Genomic DNA, 22,067 nt, shown 5'->3' on the forward strand with positions numbered 1-22,067 from the left:
ATGTATGTTTATATATATTTTTTGAGACAGGGTCTTGCTCACATATATATATATATATATGTAAAATAAAATGAAATCCTGCAAAGCTCTTAGAAGAGTGAAGGATACTTGATATGCCATGTAGACTACTGCATACATTCATATTTAAAGACAATAATCCGATTAGCAAAGGACAGATGGTATTCACTGGCAATTATCTGTGGAATGTCATAGAGCATTTGAAGCACTGTAAAATTATCATTTAAAATATCTTAAATGTATAGTTACATATCACAAATTTATCTCCTTCAATTTATTCTACTGTGGGGAGATGGACCACCAAAAAAAAAAAAAAAAAAAAAACACGTCAAGGAAATCCTAGAGGAGTATGGATTTCTCCCATTTGTCTTGGGAATCCCTAGTGTCTGAAAGGCCTGAACAGTCGACTCCACCCTGGGCGGGTGTATCTGCACACCTACAGACGCACAGCCCATGCCTGCATCATTCCTGTAGCCTCAGCATTTTGCTTAGCCTCCTGTGATTTTGACGCTGAGAAAAGGGGAGTTTTGTTTCCCTCATCTCATATAATCCTGACAGCTTCAGCACTGTCTGCTATGTTCTCTTTTCTCTCCAGAACCGTCTGGAGTTTCAGTGGTTTAAATCCTGATATATGGTGGGGCACAAAACGAGACGCAACTCCAACCAATGTGCACGCAGATTCCACACGTGACTCTGGCCTAGGGAGGGCGAACCAATCCTCCTTACCTTTATCATAGATTTCCTTGAGGACTCCTCGCTTTATCAGCTCTTCTCTGCTTTGCCTCATAGATATTTTCCTTTCCAGGGCTACAAACAAAAGACAGAGAGGCGGACGTGAGTCGGCAAAGAAGCTGTCTTCTAAAGGATCCCATGTTAAATATGGCAATGCAATGTATAGGCAATGTTATATCACACAATGTAACGTACACTGTGTAAAGCACAATGTAAGTGAGCTAATGAGGCATACCAGTTAATATGTTTTGATACTATCATAATAAACCTTTTCATCAGATTATATCATTTAAGCTTCCAAATAATCTTCCAATTACTACCTATGAGAGGTAGGCATTTCTTAATTAATTGAACCCCAATTTATGGTTGAACCTGTAGTACAGGAGAGCTCAACAACTTGTCAGAGGCTCATGGCTACTGAGTAAAGGAACTGGGATTGAGTGCCAGAAATGCCACCTCAGATGAAAGTCTTACTGCACTTTATTGAGCATGGCACTTCCTCCAAGGAGGGACTGCTGTCTCAGTGATCCAGTTCATAGACATCACGCCTCACTGATGATTTCGTTGCTTCCCAACTATTTTTAAAAGCGATGTGAAAATATCTTCAGAGAAGCTCCTGGTGTGGCCTCCCAGGGTCTGGGGGCAATACTGTCTAAGGGTAGGGGTGGCTTCCATGGCACGGCCCTCTACTGTCTTTTTCTCTTAGGCTCTAGGCTGGAGCAGCCAAGTGGCGAAGGAACTATTCAGTTACCCAGTGCGCCTCTGCCATGGCCCAGCTACGCACCTAGGTCAAGTGCTTGGGAAGACGGTGGTGGGGCTGGAGGAGGAAAGAGGGAACGGTGGGCATACTGAAGGGCAAATCAAGTAGAAACAGCCCAGGAGTGGGGAAGTGAGGGGCTGCATAAGAAGAGGCAGGTCTGTGGCTTGAAGGAGGGACATGGTGAACCTGGGGAGGAATGAAGGCTATTCCAACAGCTGATGCAATCTCTGGTACACACTGACTCAACCTCCGCAGTCTTTGGAAACATATTCAGGGGAAAATCATTAGCTATAAAATAAGGAAACTATTTTATGCAGACAAATTCAGATAGAGACTAATTAAACACACACTGCCCTCAACAGAATGTAGTCCAAAGAATATGAATAAGAACTAGAAACTCTGTCACCCCCTAGCTATGGGACATGAGTGAAGAAACCTCAGGCAAGTCACTTTGCCACACCGGGAAACCACTGATGACTCAGCCCAGCCATTCCAATTTCACAGGTCCAGGGTGGGACTAGGACATCTCCATTGTGATTAAAAAAAAAAAAAAAAAAAAAAGCTCTCTCTGGGTTATTCTCAGGCATGGGGCTTGGCTGAGAATCACTAATTATATATTTTGGAACTTACTATTTTAAAAATGTTATGTTCTAGCTCCCTCTCTTAAATTATAATGAATTAAGTGGTATGAGGGAGAAAAATAAATGTTAGGTTAGGATGCTCTCACATAGAGCTGAGTATCAGGAGAACATATTAATTCTAAAATAGAGACATAAATCTGTACCCACAGAAGTGAGGGTAGGAGGGTTGGATAGGAGGACAAGGGAAAAGCTGGGTGCAGAAAACATAGAAACAGTTTGTTTGGGGGTTCAGGAGTTTTATGAACCATACCAGATGGCATGATATGGTGGCAGGAAGGCAGAAAGATGTCCTGTTAGCAGAAGAGAACTTGGGGAAGGGCTGGAGAAGGGATAGGGCATGCCATTAGGTTAGAAAGTTCTGCCTGAATTGAAAAGATCTGCTAAGCAGCTGGACGTGGTGGCTCATGCCTGTCATCCCAGCACTTTGGGAGGCTGAGGCAGGCAGATCATCTGAGGTCAGGAGTTCGAGGCCAGCCTGGTCAACATGGTGAAACCCTGTCTTTACAAAAAATGCAAAAATTAGTCGGGCATGGTGGGACATGCCTGTAGTCCCAGCTATTCTGGAGGCTGAGACAGGAGAATCGCTTGAACCTGGGAGGTGGAGGTTGCAGTCAGTGAGATTGTACCATTGCACTTCAGCCTGGGCGACCCAGCGAGACTGACTCAAAAAAAAAAAAAAGTAAGAAAGAAAAAAGAAAAAGAGAAAGGAAAAGATCTGCTAAGTAGCACAGTGGGAGAAAACTGGATAGGTAAGGTCAAGCAGGGGGTTTTTAAATATGGGGTTATAGATATTTTGGTGACATAAAGCCACCTGAATGTAAAGAGATGCTTTCCCCTTCTATGCTTAACCACATAAATAAAGCAGATTTCTCCTAAATAAAATGAGTTTTGCAGGTGCTTTTCTAAACCACAGATAAAAGTGGACAGACTTGGTCTACAGCATGTAAGGAAGATGTGCAATGAGGTGAGCAGAACCCTGTTCTTGGAGGTCCAAGGCCCCCAGCTATTAGGAGCCCCGTGGATGTTCTCAGGCTAAGCACAGCCATCTGGACATCAGCTGCCACTCAACTGTGAACCTGCTGTCCACGGTCAAAGGCTCTGACTGGGGCTGGAGATAATGGTGAGCAGAGACCACTGTTGCTGTCAGAGTCTAGACTCATGTGACATTCAGACCATCATCAAATGATATGACTTAATGTATGATCACAAGCTGAGATAAGTCCTCCTTAAGGAAAGGGACAAGTTCTTATCAGAGAATATGATAAATATTGTCCCTGAGTAAGGTGTTGGAAAAGACTTCTCTGAAGAAGAGATCTTTGAGCTGAGGGGGGCTGGGTAGGGGCTGAGGGAAATGCTCCAGATAGAGCAGCGTGCTCTAGATGGAGAAATCACGGTGCCAGGAAGGAATAGATAGAAAGCTGGTGTGGCTGCAGCTGCGAGCATCACGTGGAGAATGTTTGAGTTGGGGTAGGAGGCTGGGCCATGAAAGGCCTCATGGACCATGTTATTCTAAGAGCAATGGGAAGAAATGGTCAGCTCTGCGGATATGAAAGAGGAACATTCACGTTAGTATAGAGAATGGATTGGAAAGAGGCCAATGACTAGGTGATGACAGGCATCCAGGCAGGGGATGATGGCAGCTGAGACTAAGATGCTGACGACAGTGACAAAAGATGCACCCAAGACACATAAAGGTGGCAATGTAGGCACAACTACATATTAAAGGTTGGACAGGGATATGCAGAAGAGAGACAGGCCAGGGAGGATGCCCTGTTCCTGATCTGCGTAACTCCATGGACAGTGCTGTCCATGACTAAGGCAGGGATGAGAATCGGGAGCAGGAGGGGTGGGTGGAGGATGCATGTCGAGTTCAATGCTAGCCACATCCAAGAGGAGATGTTACCAAGCATGTGCTAGGGAAATGCGGTTGGATACTTTATAAACAGACATGAGAAGTCAAATGAGAACGTGTTACGTGGTACAGACGATGCCAGATGCTTTCATGCACCAGTGCTTCTCAAACTTTTCCATGGAAACATTCCTTACGGCAAAAGGAGAATACTAGGGGCTCCAAGGGTAGGACTCAAAATTGCCCATGCCAAGCATGCCATTTCTTTAATGTACTAAGTTTTCTTTAAAAGGAAATGTAGACGTCACATAATGTACCTGCTTTAATTTACCTAAGAAAATACTCCTGCTCCATCACCACCAACTTTCAAGTTAAAGTGACATGCTGGAAAGAGATGGCTTATTTTTCTACAGCTTCGTCCATTCCTGTTTTAGAACCCTGAGCCCACAGCAAATGCACAGATCATTTTGAGGAGGGTGAAAAATTATGTTGCTTCACTTAATCTTCCCCACAATCATTCCCATTTCACGATGAGGTACCTGAGGCCCAGCAAAATGAACTTGGTCAGAGTCCCACACCCACGGCAGTAAGTGGAAGGGCAGAAAGAGATTGTAATAACTCCTCCCTTTTTCTTCATGGTGCTGTATTGCTGTGAGAATGATTATAATGTATGTGAAAACAGCAAGGCTCTAAACACCAAAGGCAATCTGATTGTTAGTTTACTTGGGGTTGAAAGTCAAGGTTAAGTGACATAATTCCACTTTATTCTCAGGAGCTTCTTCCTTGTAAGAAACTCTCCACTTCTTACCATCTCTCTTAACAAGGTATGCACAATGCCTCTCTTCTGGTCTTACTTTCAGCAGCTCTTCCAAAATCAGAGCTAAGTTTAAGTGAGGTCAAAGTGTTCTGCAGCAGACAGGCGTATGCAAACCTTCCCCTGACGTCTGAGGAAGCCGAGAGGACAAAGAGAGGCTGCCAAATTCAGCTTCTGAATTTATAGTAGGGACTCATGAACAGAAGCCATGACTGTGTCTTGGGCAGCGGTGAGATGAGATAGTGGATTCCCAGGCCATTCTTCTTTCAGACCCAGGGCTTATACACCATATGGAAAGGGTCTACATGATTGAAAACAGTGTTTAGGACAACCGAAGCCTGGTAATATCAAGGCTGCTTTAACCTAAGGGCAGCACTTATGGTAAGTACATGCTCTTACACAAAGAACAGCAGGTACACTGGAAATCTCAGAGGGCTTCTAAGACCTGGGGTTAATCAGAAGCCAGCATGGTGGATTAGCATCCAAGATGGAGTTGCTTTAACTTCTACACTGGGACAAGCTTACCACTGCTCCAGGAAGTAAAATACTGTAGGCTGTCTGGTGCAAAGGGACAACCAGTGGACCTAGTATATGACTGACCCATAAAACACTGGCGAAAATGGGGTTACTAGGGGAAAGAAGAAAAATACAATGGTTTCCTTTTCACCAACCAGGGGTAGGGTCTCACCCTCCTTCCTTGATAATTTTGACTTTGGAGAGAACAAACATGAAAAAGGAAGAAAAAAGAAGAAATTATGAAAAGTTAAATAATTTAGAAGAGGAGGAGGGAGGCATTGGGAAAGAGAGAAGCTGTGATGTGTAGTGTACCAGCCCAACGGATGGGAGGGATAAGATAAATCAGCTAACACAAACCGAGCTGTGAGGGGGAGCTGACTGCCTGGGAGTGTTTGGTGTCTGGAGGCAGAAAATCAAAGTGAACAGAACAAAGCAATCCATCCCTTTAGGCAAAAACCTGTATTGCCAGAGGTACGGGAAAAGCATGAGAGCAGACATTATTTTTATATGAAACAAGAATAAAGTTAGAAGGACTTATTTTAAAACAAGAAAACCTATTCTAAAAGCCAAGGATCACTCTAATATTATATAGTTATTAAAATACAGGGCAAGCCAGGCATGGTGGCTCATACCTGTAATCTTAGCACTTTGGGAGGCCAAAGTGGGCCGCACTTGAGGTCAGGAGTTCAAGACCAGCCTGGCCAGCATGGTGAAACCCCATCTCTACTAAAAATATAAAAATTGGCCAGGCGTGGTGGCCTGTAATTCCAGTTACTCAGGAGGTTGAGGCAGGAGAATTGCTTGAACCCGGGAGGTGGAGGTTGCAGTGAGCTGAGATAGCAACACTGCACATCAGCCTGGGCAATAGAGTGAGAATCCACCTCAAAAAATAAAATAAAATATAAAACAAAATAAAATAAAATACAGAGCAGTATAAAATCCAAGTGTCCACACAAGGGGATGCTTTGGTGTAAAATGTTTGGTTATAAAACTGGATTATGGTGATGACTGCACAACTCTTTAAATTTATTGAAATGATTGAGTTGTACACTTATAATGGGTTCATTTTCTGGTACATAAATTATACCTCAATCAAGTTGTTAAGGAAAAATGCCTGTGATAGCAAAAGCATTAGTTAAAACAATGAAAATAGTAAATCTAAGCAGACAATTAAGGAATTAATAAAGTTTAGGCCACAGAAAGCTAGGAAGCCAATATTAAAATGTAAAAATTTGAAATATAGCATATAAAGGTAAACTGCTTTTCAGCAATGTTTTAAGCCTCTAACACCTAATTGATCAGTAGAACCAAAATAGAAAAATCAGGAATCTGGTTCTCCCCTAAATGAATATGCAGCTCGGAAAGTGGCCAATGCAACTCCCTGATCTTTAGAAAATAACCAAATTTCCAGCCTGCAATAAATGCAGAAAACCATCAGAGACTTTACAATGTGATGCTGGCAACTGAAACACCAAAACAAAACCACATAAACCAGCAAAGGTGCAAAAACTCTTCCAGAAACATCTAGTCTGCAATTCAGAACCAACATATGAAAGAGCCTGAAGAGAGAAAGGAAAAAAGCAAATTGTGTTTGGCTTTTATAGACCAACAAAGTTAGCTGAAAAGACCAAAATGTGTTAAAAAAAAAAAAGGTTTTACATATCCCTCTTGCCTGAAATATTAGTGGGAGAATGATTTCTCAATGGCAGTGCCAAATGTAGCCAAAAATGGTCCCAAGAAACTGTATTCAAAGGTTGGTATGTCCAAGGAAGGCTCTCTAAACTTGCCTTCAAGCTCTGCCTTAATATGAAAAGTAGGCATGAAACCTCAAAAGGCATGGCGATTCTTGCATCTTTACCACTGTGTATTTCCCATGCACTTTTATTCTGTATTACCGATGCTTTGACATCTCGGGGCCTTGCTGACCCTGGATGGACTGCCTCTTCTATGACTGGCTGATTCCCAGAGATAATGAATGGAATATTTTGAACATGCCTTTCATATCCCAATGAATCAATTCAGAGCCCACAGTCCTGACCAGCTCCTTTAATGAGCTACTACGCTCTCAGCCACTGTGCACCTGTCCTCAGCACCCCAGGGCAAGGCATTAGACGACTACACACTGCCCCTATGTGACAGAGCCGACTGAAAGTATTCCCACTAGCCCATCCTAAGACTGCTTATTCTGTCTTGCCTGTTCTTTTCTATGGAAACCACAAAAAAGGCTCATGCCCACATTTTCCTCCCATACCTCCCCTGCGTGTGGCCCTGCTTGGGTGGCATGCCGCTTGCTCCTGGGATTTGAGAGCAAAACAATCTTTTCAACAGCAGTTGTCTTCTTATCTGTTGGACTCACCATACCTGAAAAATTATCAAATCTCCAGTTTAAAACACACTGATCTTTGCACTGGTTTGTAAAGGAAGGAAAAAACAGGAAAACTAGGAAAATTCTCCCAGCTTTCTGTTCCACTCTGTTGTTCTGAAATCTGCCTGCATGTGACCCAGTACTTTGGAAATGAGGAGTCTGGAGATAAAGGACCAAGGACCACCTCTACTAATAGTGACAGTAGTTCTAGTTTAGTCATTTTTGTAAACTCTTCTTCTGAGCCACCATGTCAGTCTATGCTGTATTTACTGAAAGCTATCATACCTCCTTAATGTATTTTCCCAGTCTCCATCTCCACATGAATTTGTGATGAACCAGGGAATCCTATGTCTCATTGACACCGACACTGATGAATCCTTTCTTTCTTTTTTTGAGATGGAGTCTTGCTCTGTCGCTCAGGCTGGAGTGCAATGGCTCGATTTTGACTCATTGCCACCTCTGCCTCCTGGGTTTAAGCATTTCTCCTGCCTCAGCCTCCCAAGTAGCTGGGACTACAGGGGCCCGCCAGCACGCCTGGCTAATCTTTTGTATTTTTAGCAGAGATGGGTTTCACCATTTTGGCCAGGCTGGTCTTGAACTCCTGACCTAGGTGATCCACCCACCTCTGCCTCCCAGAGTGCTGGGATTACAGGTGTGAACCATTGTGTCCAGCGTGACACTGATGAATGTAAAATAAGCATCTTGAACGGGCTCATTCTCCTTGGTGGAATACTTAGCTTAGATGAATTTGTTAAAAATAGGGCATTAAAAAAATTTCTTTTACACACACACACACACACACACACAAATACACACACACACTTATCATTTATTTATAAAAATACACGAAAATATTTTACCATAAAAAATTCAAGATTAAAGAAAAAACAGTCCTTTTCATTGTCTCTCCCTTCATAGCCCAACTCATCAAATCCACTACTACCTCAATCTTTTCCCTGCCTCTCCCCTACAACACTCACATCTTCCCACACTATATACAAATACCATTTAAAAAACATAAATGAATCATTCTATGCATATTCTTCTACAAACAAGGCCTTTTCTTCCTCTAAATTATCAAGTGTTTCCAAAGCTCTTCCCACCTCATTTTTTTTGAGTACTGCATGCCACATTCATAGGATGTACGTATTGTGATTTATTTAACCAGCCTGTAGCTGAAGGCAAGTTAAATTGTTCCCACAACATGGCATACAAACATCGCTACTGTGATCATACTTGCTCAGGCACCCATGTATACATGCATAAGAATTTTTCTAGAATATATAGCTAAATGTACAATTTCTGGGCCGGGTATTTCATACATGCTCCCAGTACTGATGGAAGAAAGAAAATCTTATGTTCCACAACTTTTAAGTATTGCTTTTTTATTTAAGAAAAAAAAAAAGGTGAGGAAGTTGGAGAAAAAGCAATATTGATGTTGAAACAAGTCATTTGGTCCTGGCTCAGATGACCAGAGCAAGGGTGATTTAGATTTCTCTCCAGGATAATCTATCTCTGTTGAATTCTCTGCTCAACTGCCTTTAAATTACATTCTGAGGGAATAGAAAGTTGAAGGGGGAAATGCAATTGAGAAATGATGAAATTTGTGGTAGCTTACTGCTGAGTAATTTACTTGCAAGTAAAATCTATAGCTTTTATCTTTTGTAGATCTTACAACTCCAGTGAAAGGAACTTCTTAGGCTAGAAATCTCCAAGTGACAAATGAAATGAGCCTCCAGAACCTAGAACATGCCCTCACTTCCCATCTGGCTTCATGACTAATGAGAATTATTCATATGATATAATAACTGCAGCCTAGAATGACTCAAAACAATCAACCCACATATTAGTATGATGCAACAATATAATAATTCCAAATGAATCAATCCACATTTATGCTATCTCAAGAGAAAATGCTTTTTATTTTTTTTTTAAGATCAAGAGATGTTTCAAAATTAAGTTTACATAAACAATATATCAAAGAGGAGAAAGTGGAGCGATGAGAAAAACCTAGCGGTCTTCCATTTCAAAAGACCAGGTGGCAAATATCAGTTGATCTTTTATTTCATAAGGAAGTTAATGAGAAAATAAACAAGGCTGTCAATCGAATGATATGTTGAAAATGGAAAGGAATGTAAAAAAGAAAAAAGAATCCAACTCTGAATGCCTAATTGTAGACAACATGATATGGTAAACATATCCAAGGAAAAGTCACATTAATCTATAGGCAATTTGTAGAGCACTACATATTGGTGCTCTTACCTATATTTAGGTACCAAGAATACCTAAATATATTGCCAGTAACCCAGTTATTACTAGATAAGAAGGTTTTCGATTACTCGGTAATCCAAGGAAAGCTTTTCAAATCACTAATTCATAAAGAAAGAAAATTTTTAATTATTCTTTTCTGAGAGAGTCTCACTCTGTTGCCAAGGCTGGAGTGCAGTGGTGCCATCTTGGCTCACTGCAAACTCCACCTGCCAGGCTTAAGTGATCCTACCACCTCAGCCCCCCAAGTAGCTGGGACTACAGGAGTGCGGCACCACACCCGGCTAACTTTTGTATTTTCTGTAGAGACAAGGTTTCGCCGTGTTGCCCAGGCTGGTCTTGAACTCCTGGGCTCAAACAATCCTCCTGTGCTGGCCTTCCAAACTGCCGGGATTACAGGTGTGAGCCACTGTGCCCAGCCAGAAAATTCTTTTTATATTTGTCAACTAAGGCCAGGTGATCCTCAAAAGCCGAGAGAGGCGGTACACTTTAGAACTTTTTTCCCCTCTAAAAATCCAAACCATATGGAACGTCTATCTAAATCAGGGATGTCCAATCTTTTGCCTTCCCTGGGCCACATCAGAAGTATTGTCTTGAGCCACACATAAAATATACTAATACTAAAAATAGTTGATGAGCCAAACAAAAATCACACACAAAAAAACTCATAACGTTTTAAGAAAGTTTACGAATTTGTGTTGGGCTGCATTCAAAGCTGTCCTGGGCTGCTTGTGGCCTAGAGGCTGTGGGTTGGATAAGCTTGAAGTCTGAGGGCTCACTGTCTTTGCTGTAAGATAAGAAGCATAGGTCCTGATCTCTGCTCTTATGTGAGCCCCTCCCCCATGATCACAATAGGAACTTTAGCAGAGTCCATGTGAACAAAATTCCTCATTTCCAACCACTGTACTTATGTAAAGCTATATAATGAGCTTGGATAAACTCTTCATGGACCATGAGGCAAGAGATGAGAATATTTATTTACTATGATCTACAATTATATCCAAGTCATCTACATCAGCACTCTTCTAGAGTCTGTTTTTACAGAATAGTAACCCACAGAGATGCTCTGAGCAAAGGGTTCTGAGCACAAATAATTTTGGGAAATGCCATGTACCGCTAGAGAATCACCATGTTCATTAGCACACTGAAGGCCCCAAGAATTTTTGGAATAAAGAAAGCAGTGTAACTCAGTTTAACCCAGTGTTTCTCCCCAGTTCACTGGACAATATGACCCTTTTATGGAGTACCACGGGACTAGTTCTCTGAGAAAAAACCTCTGGGAGATGCTGATCTAAATACAAGATTGCAGAAAGCAAATGAGGTGTTCTGTTGTAAAAAGGCACCAGGGAGGTCAGCTCATTCAGCAGGGGCCATGCTCTTTCATCAAGAGTTTTCTAGTAAACATTTGAAATAAACACAACCAAAAACTTAAGTCCAGCAATATCAAGCAAGGAAGACATGACTGACCTGGAAGATCCTAATGGAGCAGAATGACCAACCATCTATCTCCCTGCACTCCTGTGGTCTCTGTAGAAACTTCAGTCAGTAGAGACCTGTGTTCTAATGAGCTCCCTGGGCTGGGCTGGCCCTCATGTGCATTCCCCTAATAAATAAAACTATAGACTTGCTGAACCTCAAGCAACCCAGCCCTACAGAGTATCTCCCCAAGATGACAACTTTGGTTTTGATTTCATTTATATTAGGCTTGTCTTCTGACAGTAATTCAGACAGCATACTTTCTTCTGGATTGATAGAGTATGAGGCAAACCACGTCATTAACACAGAGGAGGATACTTGTTTTCCTCTTGACTATGGGAGAAGTATCTGCAGCCAGGTCCTACGGGAGCTCTGTTAACTGAGTAGGTATATGTGGAAAAGGAAGGGAAACCGCCTCATTTTCAGCATGCTGTCAAAAGTGCATTCTTCATGAATTTTGATTGGATCTTTGTTTGAACAAACCAGCTGTTGAAGCATTTTGGGGTCAGCTAGGTAAATATGAATATAAACTAGGTATTAGATTATATAAGGGAATTTTAATTAGTTTTGCTACATATGATAATGGTCTTGAATTATACAGAACAATTTCCTTATTTTTTGGAGATGTGTGATGACAGATGTCTGTAATTTACATTAAAACACTTCAGAAAGAAAAAGCAATAGATACAGGTGGATCTTAGTTATATGATGGCTATGCAATTATAGAATATATAGTTATTATAAAATTCTCTCAACTTCTCTTACGTTTGCAAATTTTCAAAAGAAACCAGTAAACACATGAATGAATCTTACAAGTCATGCTGAGTGAAAAAAAACACGGCAAAAGAACACATACAGTATTATTCCATTTATATAAAGTTCAAAAACTGGAAAAGCTCAATATGTAGTTTAGAGAAACGTATCTCTAAGCTTAAGAACTACAAAGAAAAGGAAGGCTATGATTACAATATCAGTAGAGTGGCTACCTCCGGTGGGAAGGGGAAATTAGAAAAGTACATTAAGAGGCATTCAGGTGCTGTCAATATTTCATGTTTTTGACTTGGGCAGTGGTTACATGGTGTTCCCTTTATAACCAAATGTTAAACTGCATATTGGTGCTTAACCCATTTTCTCAATTTATGTTTTATTTCCCAAATAAAAAAAAAATTGAACATTCTTACTAACTCTGCTTCTTTGTACTGTTCCAATAGTTTCTGAGGGGGAATAAAACACTCAGCCATCACATAATAAAATCATGCAGCTGGCCAGTAAACTGCCGTTAATGAAAGAAACGGTGGTTATGAGCAATAAATGCCACAATAAGTCTTTTCCTGGTCATTTCTTCAAATAGGTCAGACAAGAGTGTAGAAGGGTTGCTCTTAACACTTGCTTAATCTCTCTCCAAGTCTCCAGAAAGTAAGATGGAAACTTGAAGTATTGGGGGAAGAAAGCCAGCAGGAAGCTTCAGAGGTGAGTAATTTTACATAAGGAAGGATTACTGAATTTGGAAAATAGGATTGACTATCCTTGAAGACCATCCTAAAAGTGACAAGTCAGAAGCAAATGAGGAAAGATAGCTTTGCAAGAACCAGGCTGCACATTCTTGGGAGTGCACGGAGGAGAATTTATGTTACAACTTACAGGTTCCATTTTCTATCTCTCTGCACCAGTCTGCACCGGGAACTTCAAATCAAATTTGAACAGAATAAATATCAGTTGTCTTTTCTGAGAACGATGAAGTGTAAAAGAAATAATTCCTTCTCCATTTATTGGTCCCCTGTTAAGGGAATGTGGTAAAACGTGACTTGCTTAAACTAAGATCTGAAAAATAAACTATGTTAAGCCCCACGTACAACCTTCACTTTGTCCTTTCACCCATATATCACCTATCAGGACAGATTTTTTCATTAAATGTGAAACAAGTGACCCTGTGGCGAAAGAGAATGCCATTCAATGAATATGTTTGTTGTTAGACACACACTCGATGCTCTGGGGTTTGCTTCTATTACTTGTAAGAGGGTGTATCATAACATCTAATTTTTTTGTGATTGCGCTCAGATCCACAATTCACATTTCCACCCTGTTCTCCGCTGCCTTTAACACTTCCCCCAGGAATAAAAAGAAAATTCATTGATTTAGAGCTAGTTAAGTGGGCTTCTCCTTCCAGATGTAGGAAGTATAATGGTGTACTGTGTTTCATTCCAGTCACCTAATTATTATTGATCGCTTTATGATACAAGTGTATTGCCCAAAGCAGTGAAGAATGGAAATCTGAAATCCTGCCCAGAACAGCTTAATACCCCAGCTACCACCTGTTATCTAAAAGATAATAGTGCCCTTGTTCAACATGTTTTGTGGTGCCAAGTTAATGGAAATAAGCTTGCCTGCTTGGCGGCTTCTCTACCCACAGTTGGATCAACACTGCTAAAATGAAGTCATCAAAAGACAGCGTTAAGATAGTTAGGTTTTACATTCTTACTGCTTTGACTTTTTATCAGGCTGAGAAAGACAGCAGTGTTAGCTTGAGGGTTTTTAGTTGTTCTTATTATCTATGGTTAGAATGAAAGCTAGCTAATAATTGTGAACCAAATTAAAAAAATCCTAACTATGCGTAGCTATGTCAGATGTCATCTAGACAAATATTTTGCCTGAACAGGACATTTTGTGTGAAGACTTGATTTCTTCCCATCATCACCATAGTAACATTTATTATGTATTAGAACTATGCACTCTGTGCTTTCCACATAGTACTTTATGTAAGTCTCACAACAACGCTGACAGGTGAGCACTGTTATCTCCACTTGGTAGATAAAGATGTTACATGACCTGCCCAAGGTGCAGAGTTGCACTTAAACCCAAGCTATGGGATTCCAGTGTGAGAACACTTAAGCATGACACTATCACTGCCCTTTTAAGCCTCACAAGCTAGATCAGTTTGCCAAGCTGATCTGTACATGAACAAACTTGTGCAGATAGGCTTTCATGTATGTATATACAGAAGAACTAAAGATACAATATTTTGCTCTCTCCTGGGCAGAATTTTGGCTTGATATATTAGCTTGCTAGGGCTGCCATAACAAAATACCACGGAGTGGCTTCAAGAACAGAAATTTATTTTCTCACATTTTAAAGAGCAGAAGTCCCAGATCAAGACCTTGACATTTTTGGCTTCTAATGAGGGCTCACTTCCTGGCTTGCAGACAGCTGTGGTGCTTTTTGCTGTGTGCTCACAAGGCCTCTGCTAGGTTCGTATGCTCAGAGAAAGAGAGCTCTCTGGTGTCTCTTTTTGCAAAGACATTGATTCTATCAGACCAGGGATCCACATTTATAACCTCATTTAACTTAGTTACTCCCTTACATCAAATGCAGCCGCATGTGGGTTAGGGCTTCGACATATGAACCTGGTGGCGGGGTGGGCACAAACACTTAGTCTCTAACACAAACTGTGATGACTTCTTAAATCATTTTTATTAAGTTTAGCAGTGAACTGTCATGGAATGAGAATTCACATATGAAGACCAAGCACATTGCCTTAAACATAAAACTCAATCAGCTGTGACTGTTATTATTAGCACTTTCCTACTTTAGGAAAAAAATTAAACTATTCAGAGGAAATAAGTCACACATTTATCATTTAACTCACTTCTTGTATATGTATATGATAAGGTAATACCCATATTTAGAAAGACAAATAGTTGCTCAGTTACTTCTCAAGAGTCATTTTAGGGAAGAAATATGTAGATTTTCTGTCTATTCTCATCCCTATCCTTGAAATACTGAGCTATATCAAGACTTTTAAACCAAAGCAGAATAGATATGCTCATGGAGGATATGCATAATGACTGCTTTTTAAAAATAACCAATTGATTACACATCATTTATTTGACAGAGCCTATTTCACTGCAATCGTAATTTTGCCTTGAATTAGACGGTCACATATGTTTGAATCTAAATCTAGGCACTTTCTCATTTTCTACTCTGGTGTCTTTGCCTATCCTGCACCTGTACTACATTGTTTTAATCACTGTAGCCTCATCATTAGACTGGACATCTAGTAGTATACATCCTTTAACTTGGTTCTCCAATTGCTCTGACTATTCTTGGTCCTTTGAATTTCCACACATACTTTGTTTTTTGAGACAGGGTCTCACTCTGTTGCCCAGGTTGGAGTGCGGTGGTATGATCATGGCTCACTGCAGCCTCTACTTTCTGGGCTCAAGTAATCTTCCCACCTTATTCTCCCGAGCAGCTGGGACCACAGGCGTTTGCCGCCTCATTTGGCTAATTCACACATATTTTAGAATCAGTTTGTCAATTTCCATAAAGAAACCTATTGGGTTTTTTATTAGAATTAGATTGCATCTTGAGACCAATTTGGGGAGAACTGGTATCTTTGCAATATTGAGTCTTCTAGTCCATGAATATGCTACCTCTCTTCATTTTGTTTTTACGTGGCTAAAAATAGAATTTAAAAGTTATTTTCAATGTGTGTTGCTGATACATAGCAATACAATTTATTTTTTTTATATTGACCTTGTATCCAGAGATCTTGCTAAATTCATTTAGTTCTAATAGTTTATGAGCAGACGTTACTGTATCTTGTAGATACATAATTATGTCATTCACAAATAATGATTTATTGCTTTTCAATCTTCAAACCTTTATTACCTTCTCTTCCTTTATTGCTCTGGCTAGGTCCTCTAGTGTCATGCTGAACAGAAGAGGTGAAAACAGTCCATCTTTTCCTATTCTAATTTCAGGAGAATATCTTTCACTATTTCACAATTAAGTTTGTTATCTGCTGTGGGTTTTCATTTTAGTTTTTGTAAGTACCTTATATCAGAGTTTAGAAGTTCCCTATTTCTACCTTGTTTAAAGTTTTAAGAATAAATGGATGTAAAATTTTATTAAATTTTATCTGCACCTATAAATTGATCATAAGATTTTCCCCTTTATTCTGCTAATTGTATAATTAATATTGGTTGATTTTGAATATTAAACTATGCATTCACAGGACCAATCCAACTTTAATTGTGATACATTATCCTTTTAAATACATCACCAGATTCAATTTCCTAATATTTTACATAATGTTTTTATGTTTATATGAGTATTGGCCTATAATTTTTCTGTCTTAGGGTATCATTACCATGTTATGGAATTCAACTTAAGCTAGTCTTTCCTCATTTTGGTTTTTGATATTTATTTGTTTATTTAGAGACAAAGTCTTGCTCTGTCACCCAGGCTGGAGGGCAGTGGCATGATCTTGGCTCACTGCAACCTCCGCCTCCAGGGTTCAAGCAATTCTCCTGCCTTAGCCTTGTGATTAGTTGGGACTACTGGCATGTGCCACCACATCCAGCTAATTTTTTTTTGTATTTTTAGTAGAAATGGGGTTTCACCATGTTGGCCAGGATGGTCTCAATCTCTTGACCTCATGATCCACTTGCCTCAGCCTCCCAAAGTGCTGGAATTAATTTATACGTATTTATATCTGTCAAATGTTTGAACACCAGGGGTATCAATATCATCTATTGGTTTATTTTAAAATGCAAATTTCTACAATTGAAAATGTAAAAACAATTTTTTTTAATGGAGAATCTCAGGATCCAGCCCAGAACTGCTGAATCAGTATCTGTGTTTCAACAAGATCCCCAGGAGATATTGTACACAGTTTGAGAAGCAAAGGATGCATACATTTTTTTAAATTTTAAATTTTTGTGGATATACAGTAGGTATATTTATGGGGTATGTGGGATGTTTTGTCATAGACATGCAATGTGTAATGATCACATCAGAGTAAATGAGTGTCACCTCAAGCATTTATCCTTTGACTTACAAACCCTTAAATGCACTTTTAGTTATTTTAAAATATACGATGAAATTATTATTGACTATAGTCACCTGTTGTGCTAGCAAAATAGATCTTATTCATTTTCAACTACTTTTTTATATCCATTAACCATGTCCACTTCCTTCCTTTCCTAACTAACCTTCCCAGCCTCTGGTAACCATCATTCTATTAGCTATCTCTCTGAGTTCAATTGTTGTAATGTTTAGCTCCCCAACATAAGTGAGAACATGTGAAGTTTCTTTCCGTGGGTGGCACTTTCCTCTTTCTATATTATCTAGAGTCAGTTTCTGTAAAACTAATATTATTTATTAAATATTTGGGAAACTTCATTCATGAAGCAATCTGGGTCTACAGTTTTCTTTTGGCAAGGTTTTTAATTAATTTGTTCAATAGGTATAGTCGTTACATTTTCTATTTCTTTTGTTTTCTTAAATTTCATTAAATTTCTTTCATTTTAATTGAATAATGAAAGCTTCTAAATCTAAGAAAATGTCCAAGGAATTTAGAAATGTGCTTTCCCATTCTGCACGTTTAGCATATTGTGTTTTGTTCAGACTCAGCCTTCTCCCCTTGCATGGCAAGAGGTTTCAGCCAGAAGCAGGGTCTGGGTTTAGCTGGATTGCACCCAAGCATTTGTCAGCTAATGATAAAAACAGTATGGAAAAATATCCATTATCTTCAAATAGGGAAAACAAATTATTCTTCTACCTGTATCAGGGAAAAATCAACCTTTAGTAACCACATACTATCACAGAAAAAAACAATCCCAGAATATTTAAATGGGAGGTTTGAGAATCAAACATTTACCCTAACTGCAATTGAAAAAAAAAAAAAAAACTGAAAAACAAGCATAAAAAGAAATCTAAAAACGTATGTAATAGATAAGACTCATAAACCCTCTTGATATGATTTCTCTAAGTATAAAACTGTGGCTTTCATATAAAAAAGCACAGTGCTACTCAAAGCTCTCACTGAGGTGTTCTTGGTGTTACACAACGCCATCATCCTCACGGTAATGACAAGGCAGCGAGACAGAGGAGGAAGCACACTGCTCCCCTAATTGAGCATCCAGACTTCTCCACTTGTCTTTTGTGAGTGCAACTTTTGAGTTTTGTTTTTTGACGACTATTTTTACACTTATTTTGAAATAAATGTAGCACGCACAGTGGACGCTGATGAACAGGCAATCCTTAATTCACAAACAAAAATAGCACACGTCATTTTCTTTTATTTGCTTGAGACAGGTTTTTTATGACATCATGAATGGAGCTTTGTTCCATAATATTGTCTAACAGTTTCTTAGTTCTAGAGACTGACCCCGAGTTGGTTTGAGCTGGGTTGATATGACTAAAGGTCTGGGCCAAGGCAGCAATTTAGAATTCAAATCCTGCTTCTTAGTATAATCTTGGCTGGAGTTAGTGAGGGGATAAAGGATTTGGCCATGGGATTGATGGGAACCCAGCTGATCTCTAAGGTGTTCAAAGACAAATGCAAACCGTCAAACCCATTTTTTTTTAGTTACTGGCAAACTCATGAAAGGGACTCTGCTGGTCCTCATCATTGGGTTAATAGAAAATCTTGCCCGAGGTTATATTCTACACAATATTACAGGAACAAGTGATGCAAACAGATCAATCAACTTGATTTGAGTTCTCCGCTCATTGAAACATCCGGTCACCTGATAGAGCTAAATAGATTAATTTCTGTGAAACCATGTAGAGGCTAAATAGAGAGTTTGTCTGTCCATGGTACTGACAGCTTCGTTTTTTTACCAACATTTTGGTAGATTATAAGTAACAAAATTTATCATCTTAATCATTTATAAGTGCATAGTTGAGCAGTGTTAAATATATTCACATCATTGTGGAACCAACTCCAGAACTTTACAACTTGTCAAACAGAAACTTGGTATTCACCAAACAGTAACTCCTCATTCCCCTGCAACCCAGTCAGTCCCTGGCAACTACCATCCTACTTCCTGTCTCTATGAGCTTGGCTCTGCTAGGTAGCTTATTAAGTGGAATCATACTATATTTGTTTTTTTTGTGACTGCCTTATTTCATTTAATACAATGTCCTCGAGTTTCATCCATGCTATATAATGTGTCAGAATTTCCTTTCTTTTTTAATGAAGAATACTCCATTGCATGTATGGACTACTTTTAAAAAAATCCATTCATCTGTCAATAGACACTTGGGTTGCTTCCACCTCCTGGCTTTTGTGAACAATACTGCTATGTACATGGATATGCAACTCTCTCTCCAAGATCCGGTTTTCAATTATTTTGGATATACACCCAGAAGTGGAAATGCTGGGATATAGAAAAATTCTATTTTTAATTCTTTGAGGAAATGCCACACTGCTTTCCATAGCAGCTGCACCATTTTATGTTGATTATCCACAGTGCACAAGGGTTGAAATTTCTCCATGTCCTCATCACTACTTGTTATTATCTGTGTTTTTAACCATCCTAGGGATACGAAGTGATCAGCTTCATTTTAATATGTCAAAATTCAGAGAGAGGGAGAACATGAGCATCTAGTGTTGCTTATATTTGTCTGTGAGCTTAAAAACTTTTAAAAGTTGCCCTTTCTTTACCTAAGAGCACAGAAACAATAATATTACAAACTAAAGTCCTCCTCTGACCCTTTTGGACTATAAGACTTTTGAATTCTCTGCAGAGGAAAAGCGGAGATGGATTTTGTCAAAAGCATGAGTAAGTTAGGAGGAAGGATTACATTTGTTTTGCAAAAGAAGAAAGAAAGGTTTTTATTATTGTGGTTTTATTTTTATTTTCAAAATAGAGACTTAGCTACACATTTCTTTATAATTAATGAAGAACAGTCACTTTACTGAGATTATTTATATCTTCCTCTGTTGTGTGTGATGAAAGTCTTTAATCATGTGAGCCAGTCAAAGTTTCTAGTTTATGAGGAAACCTGCTTAGCTTAGCTTGGTATGTGCTTGATCTCTGTCTTTGAAGCTTCACTGGGGCCTGAAACAATGCTGTTATTTCAAGTTCAGTGCCTCAAATGAAAGTTTTTTGGGAATATAAAGGTAGAAATATGGGTTCTGTGTGCCTTCTAGTTGAAGTAGATTCAAATAGATAGAAAATATAAGTATGATGGAAAAAAACAATTTGTCTATGAATACATAGAGCTGGTGTTGGTAAACTTTTCATGAAGAGGACCAAATAACTGATACTTAAGGCTTTGTAGGTCACGCTGTCTCTGTGGAAATGACTCAATTCATCTGTAGCAGCTGCAGACAGTATGAAAATCAATGTATGTGGCTGTGTTCCAATAAAACTTTACAAAAACAGGCGGTGGGATAGATTTGGCCCATGGGTCATACATTGTTAACCCCAGTTATGGAAGACCCAAAGGAAAGAACTTTGAAAATTGCAGTCCTTTCATAAGTAGGAGGAAGAGGAACAAGCTTTCAAACTCTCTGGCAAAGAAAAAAAAAAAAAAGGGGGGGGCAAATGGCAAAATAAACCCTCTTGATATGATTTCTCCATGTGTTCTCACTCATAGGTGGGTTTTGAACAATAGGGACACAGGGAGGGCAGCATCACACACTGGGGTCTGTTGATGGGGGATAAGGGAGGGACAGTGGAGGGGCATGGGAGGTCAGGGAAGGATAACATGGGGAGAAATGCTAGATGTGGGTGACAGGGGGATAGAGGCAGCAAACCACATTGCCACATGTGTACCTATGCAACAATCCTGCATTGGCACATGTACCCAGAACGCAAAGTACAATAAAAATAAAAAATAAAACTGTGGCTTTCATATAAAAAAAATTACTAAAATTAACTCCAGATGGATTAAAGACTTCAACATAAGACCTAACACCACAGAAACCCTAGAAGAAAACCTAGGTAAAATCATTCAGGACATAGGAATAGGCAAGGACTTCATGACTAAAACGCCAAAAGTATTGGCAACAAAAGCCAAAATAGACAAATGGGATCTAAAAGCTCCATAGCTTCTGTACAGCAAAAGATACAATCATTAGAGTGAATCAGCAACCAACAGAATGGGAAAAATTTTTGCAATCTACCCATCTGACAAAGGGCTAATATCCAGAATCTACAAAGAACTAAAACAGATTTACAAGAAAAAAAAAAAAACAAACAAACCCATTCAAAAGTGGGCAAAGTATATGAACAGACACTTTTCAAAAGAAGACATATAAGAGGCAAACAAACATGAAAAAATGCTTATCATCACTGGTCATTAGAGAAATGCAAATCAAAACCACATTGAGATACCGTCTCACACCAGGTAGAACGGTAACATTAAAACACCTGGAGACAGATGCTGGAGAGGATGTGGAGAAATAGGAACATTTTTACACTGTTGGTAGGAGTGTCAATTAGTTCAACCATTGTGGAAGACAGTGTGGCAATTCCTCAAGGACCTAGAAATAGAAATACCATTTGACCCAGCAATACCATTACTGGGTATACATCCAAAGAATTATAAATCGTTCTATAAGGACACATGCACACAAATGTTCATAGCAGCACTGTTTACAATAGCAAAGACTTGGAACCAACCCAAATGCCCATTGATGATAGACTGGACAGGGAAAATGTGGCACATATACACCATCGAATACTATGCAGCCATAAAAAACAATGAGTTCATGTCCTTTGTAGGGACATGGATAAACCTGGAAACTACCATTCTCAGCAAACTGACAAGAACAGAAAATCAAACACCACATGTTCTTACTCATAGGCGGGTGTTGAACAATGAGAACACAT

At 39.4% G+C, this 22,067-nt stretch overlaps 1 protein-coding gene across 15 annotated transcripts in view; it reads right to left on the bottom strand.

Annotated features, from left to right (window-relative positions):
* The window catches only part of PHACTR1 (phosphatase and actin regulator 1), a 586,592-nt gene that overhangs the window by 134,493 nt on the left and 430,032 nt on the right, over positions 1-22,067 (bottom strand). For all 15 annotated transcript variants that reach the window (XM_032247691.1, XM_032247688.1, XM_032247689.1 and 12 more), the window contains one exon: positions 745-825. In XM_032247691.1, coding sequence (XP_032103582.1) covers positions 745-825 — 81 coding nt within the window. The remainder of the gene's footprint in view (positions 1-744; positions 826-22,067) is intronic.

Source organism: Sapajus apella, unplaced genomic scaffold (assembly GCF_009761245.1).
Source record: "Sapajus apella isolate SASKATOON/1434 unplaced genomic scaffold, GSC_monkey_1.0 scaffold63, whole genome shotgun sequence".
In the NCBI taxonomy this organism is placed as follows: domain Eukaryota; kingdom Metazoa; phylum Chordata; class Mammalia; order Primates; family Cebidae; genus Sapajus; species Sapajus apella.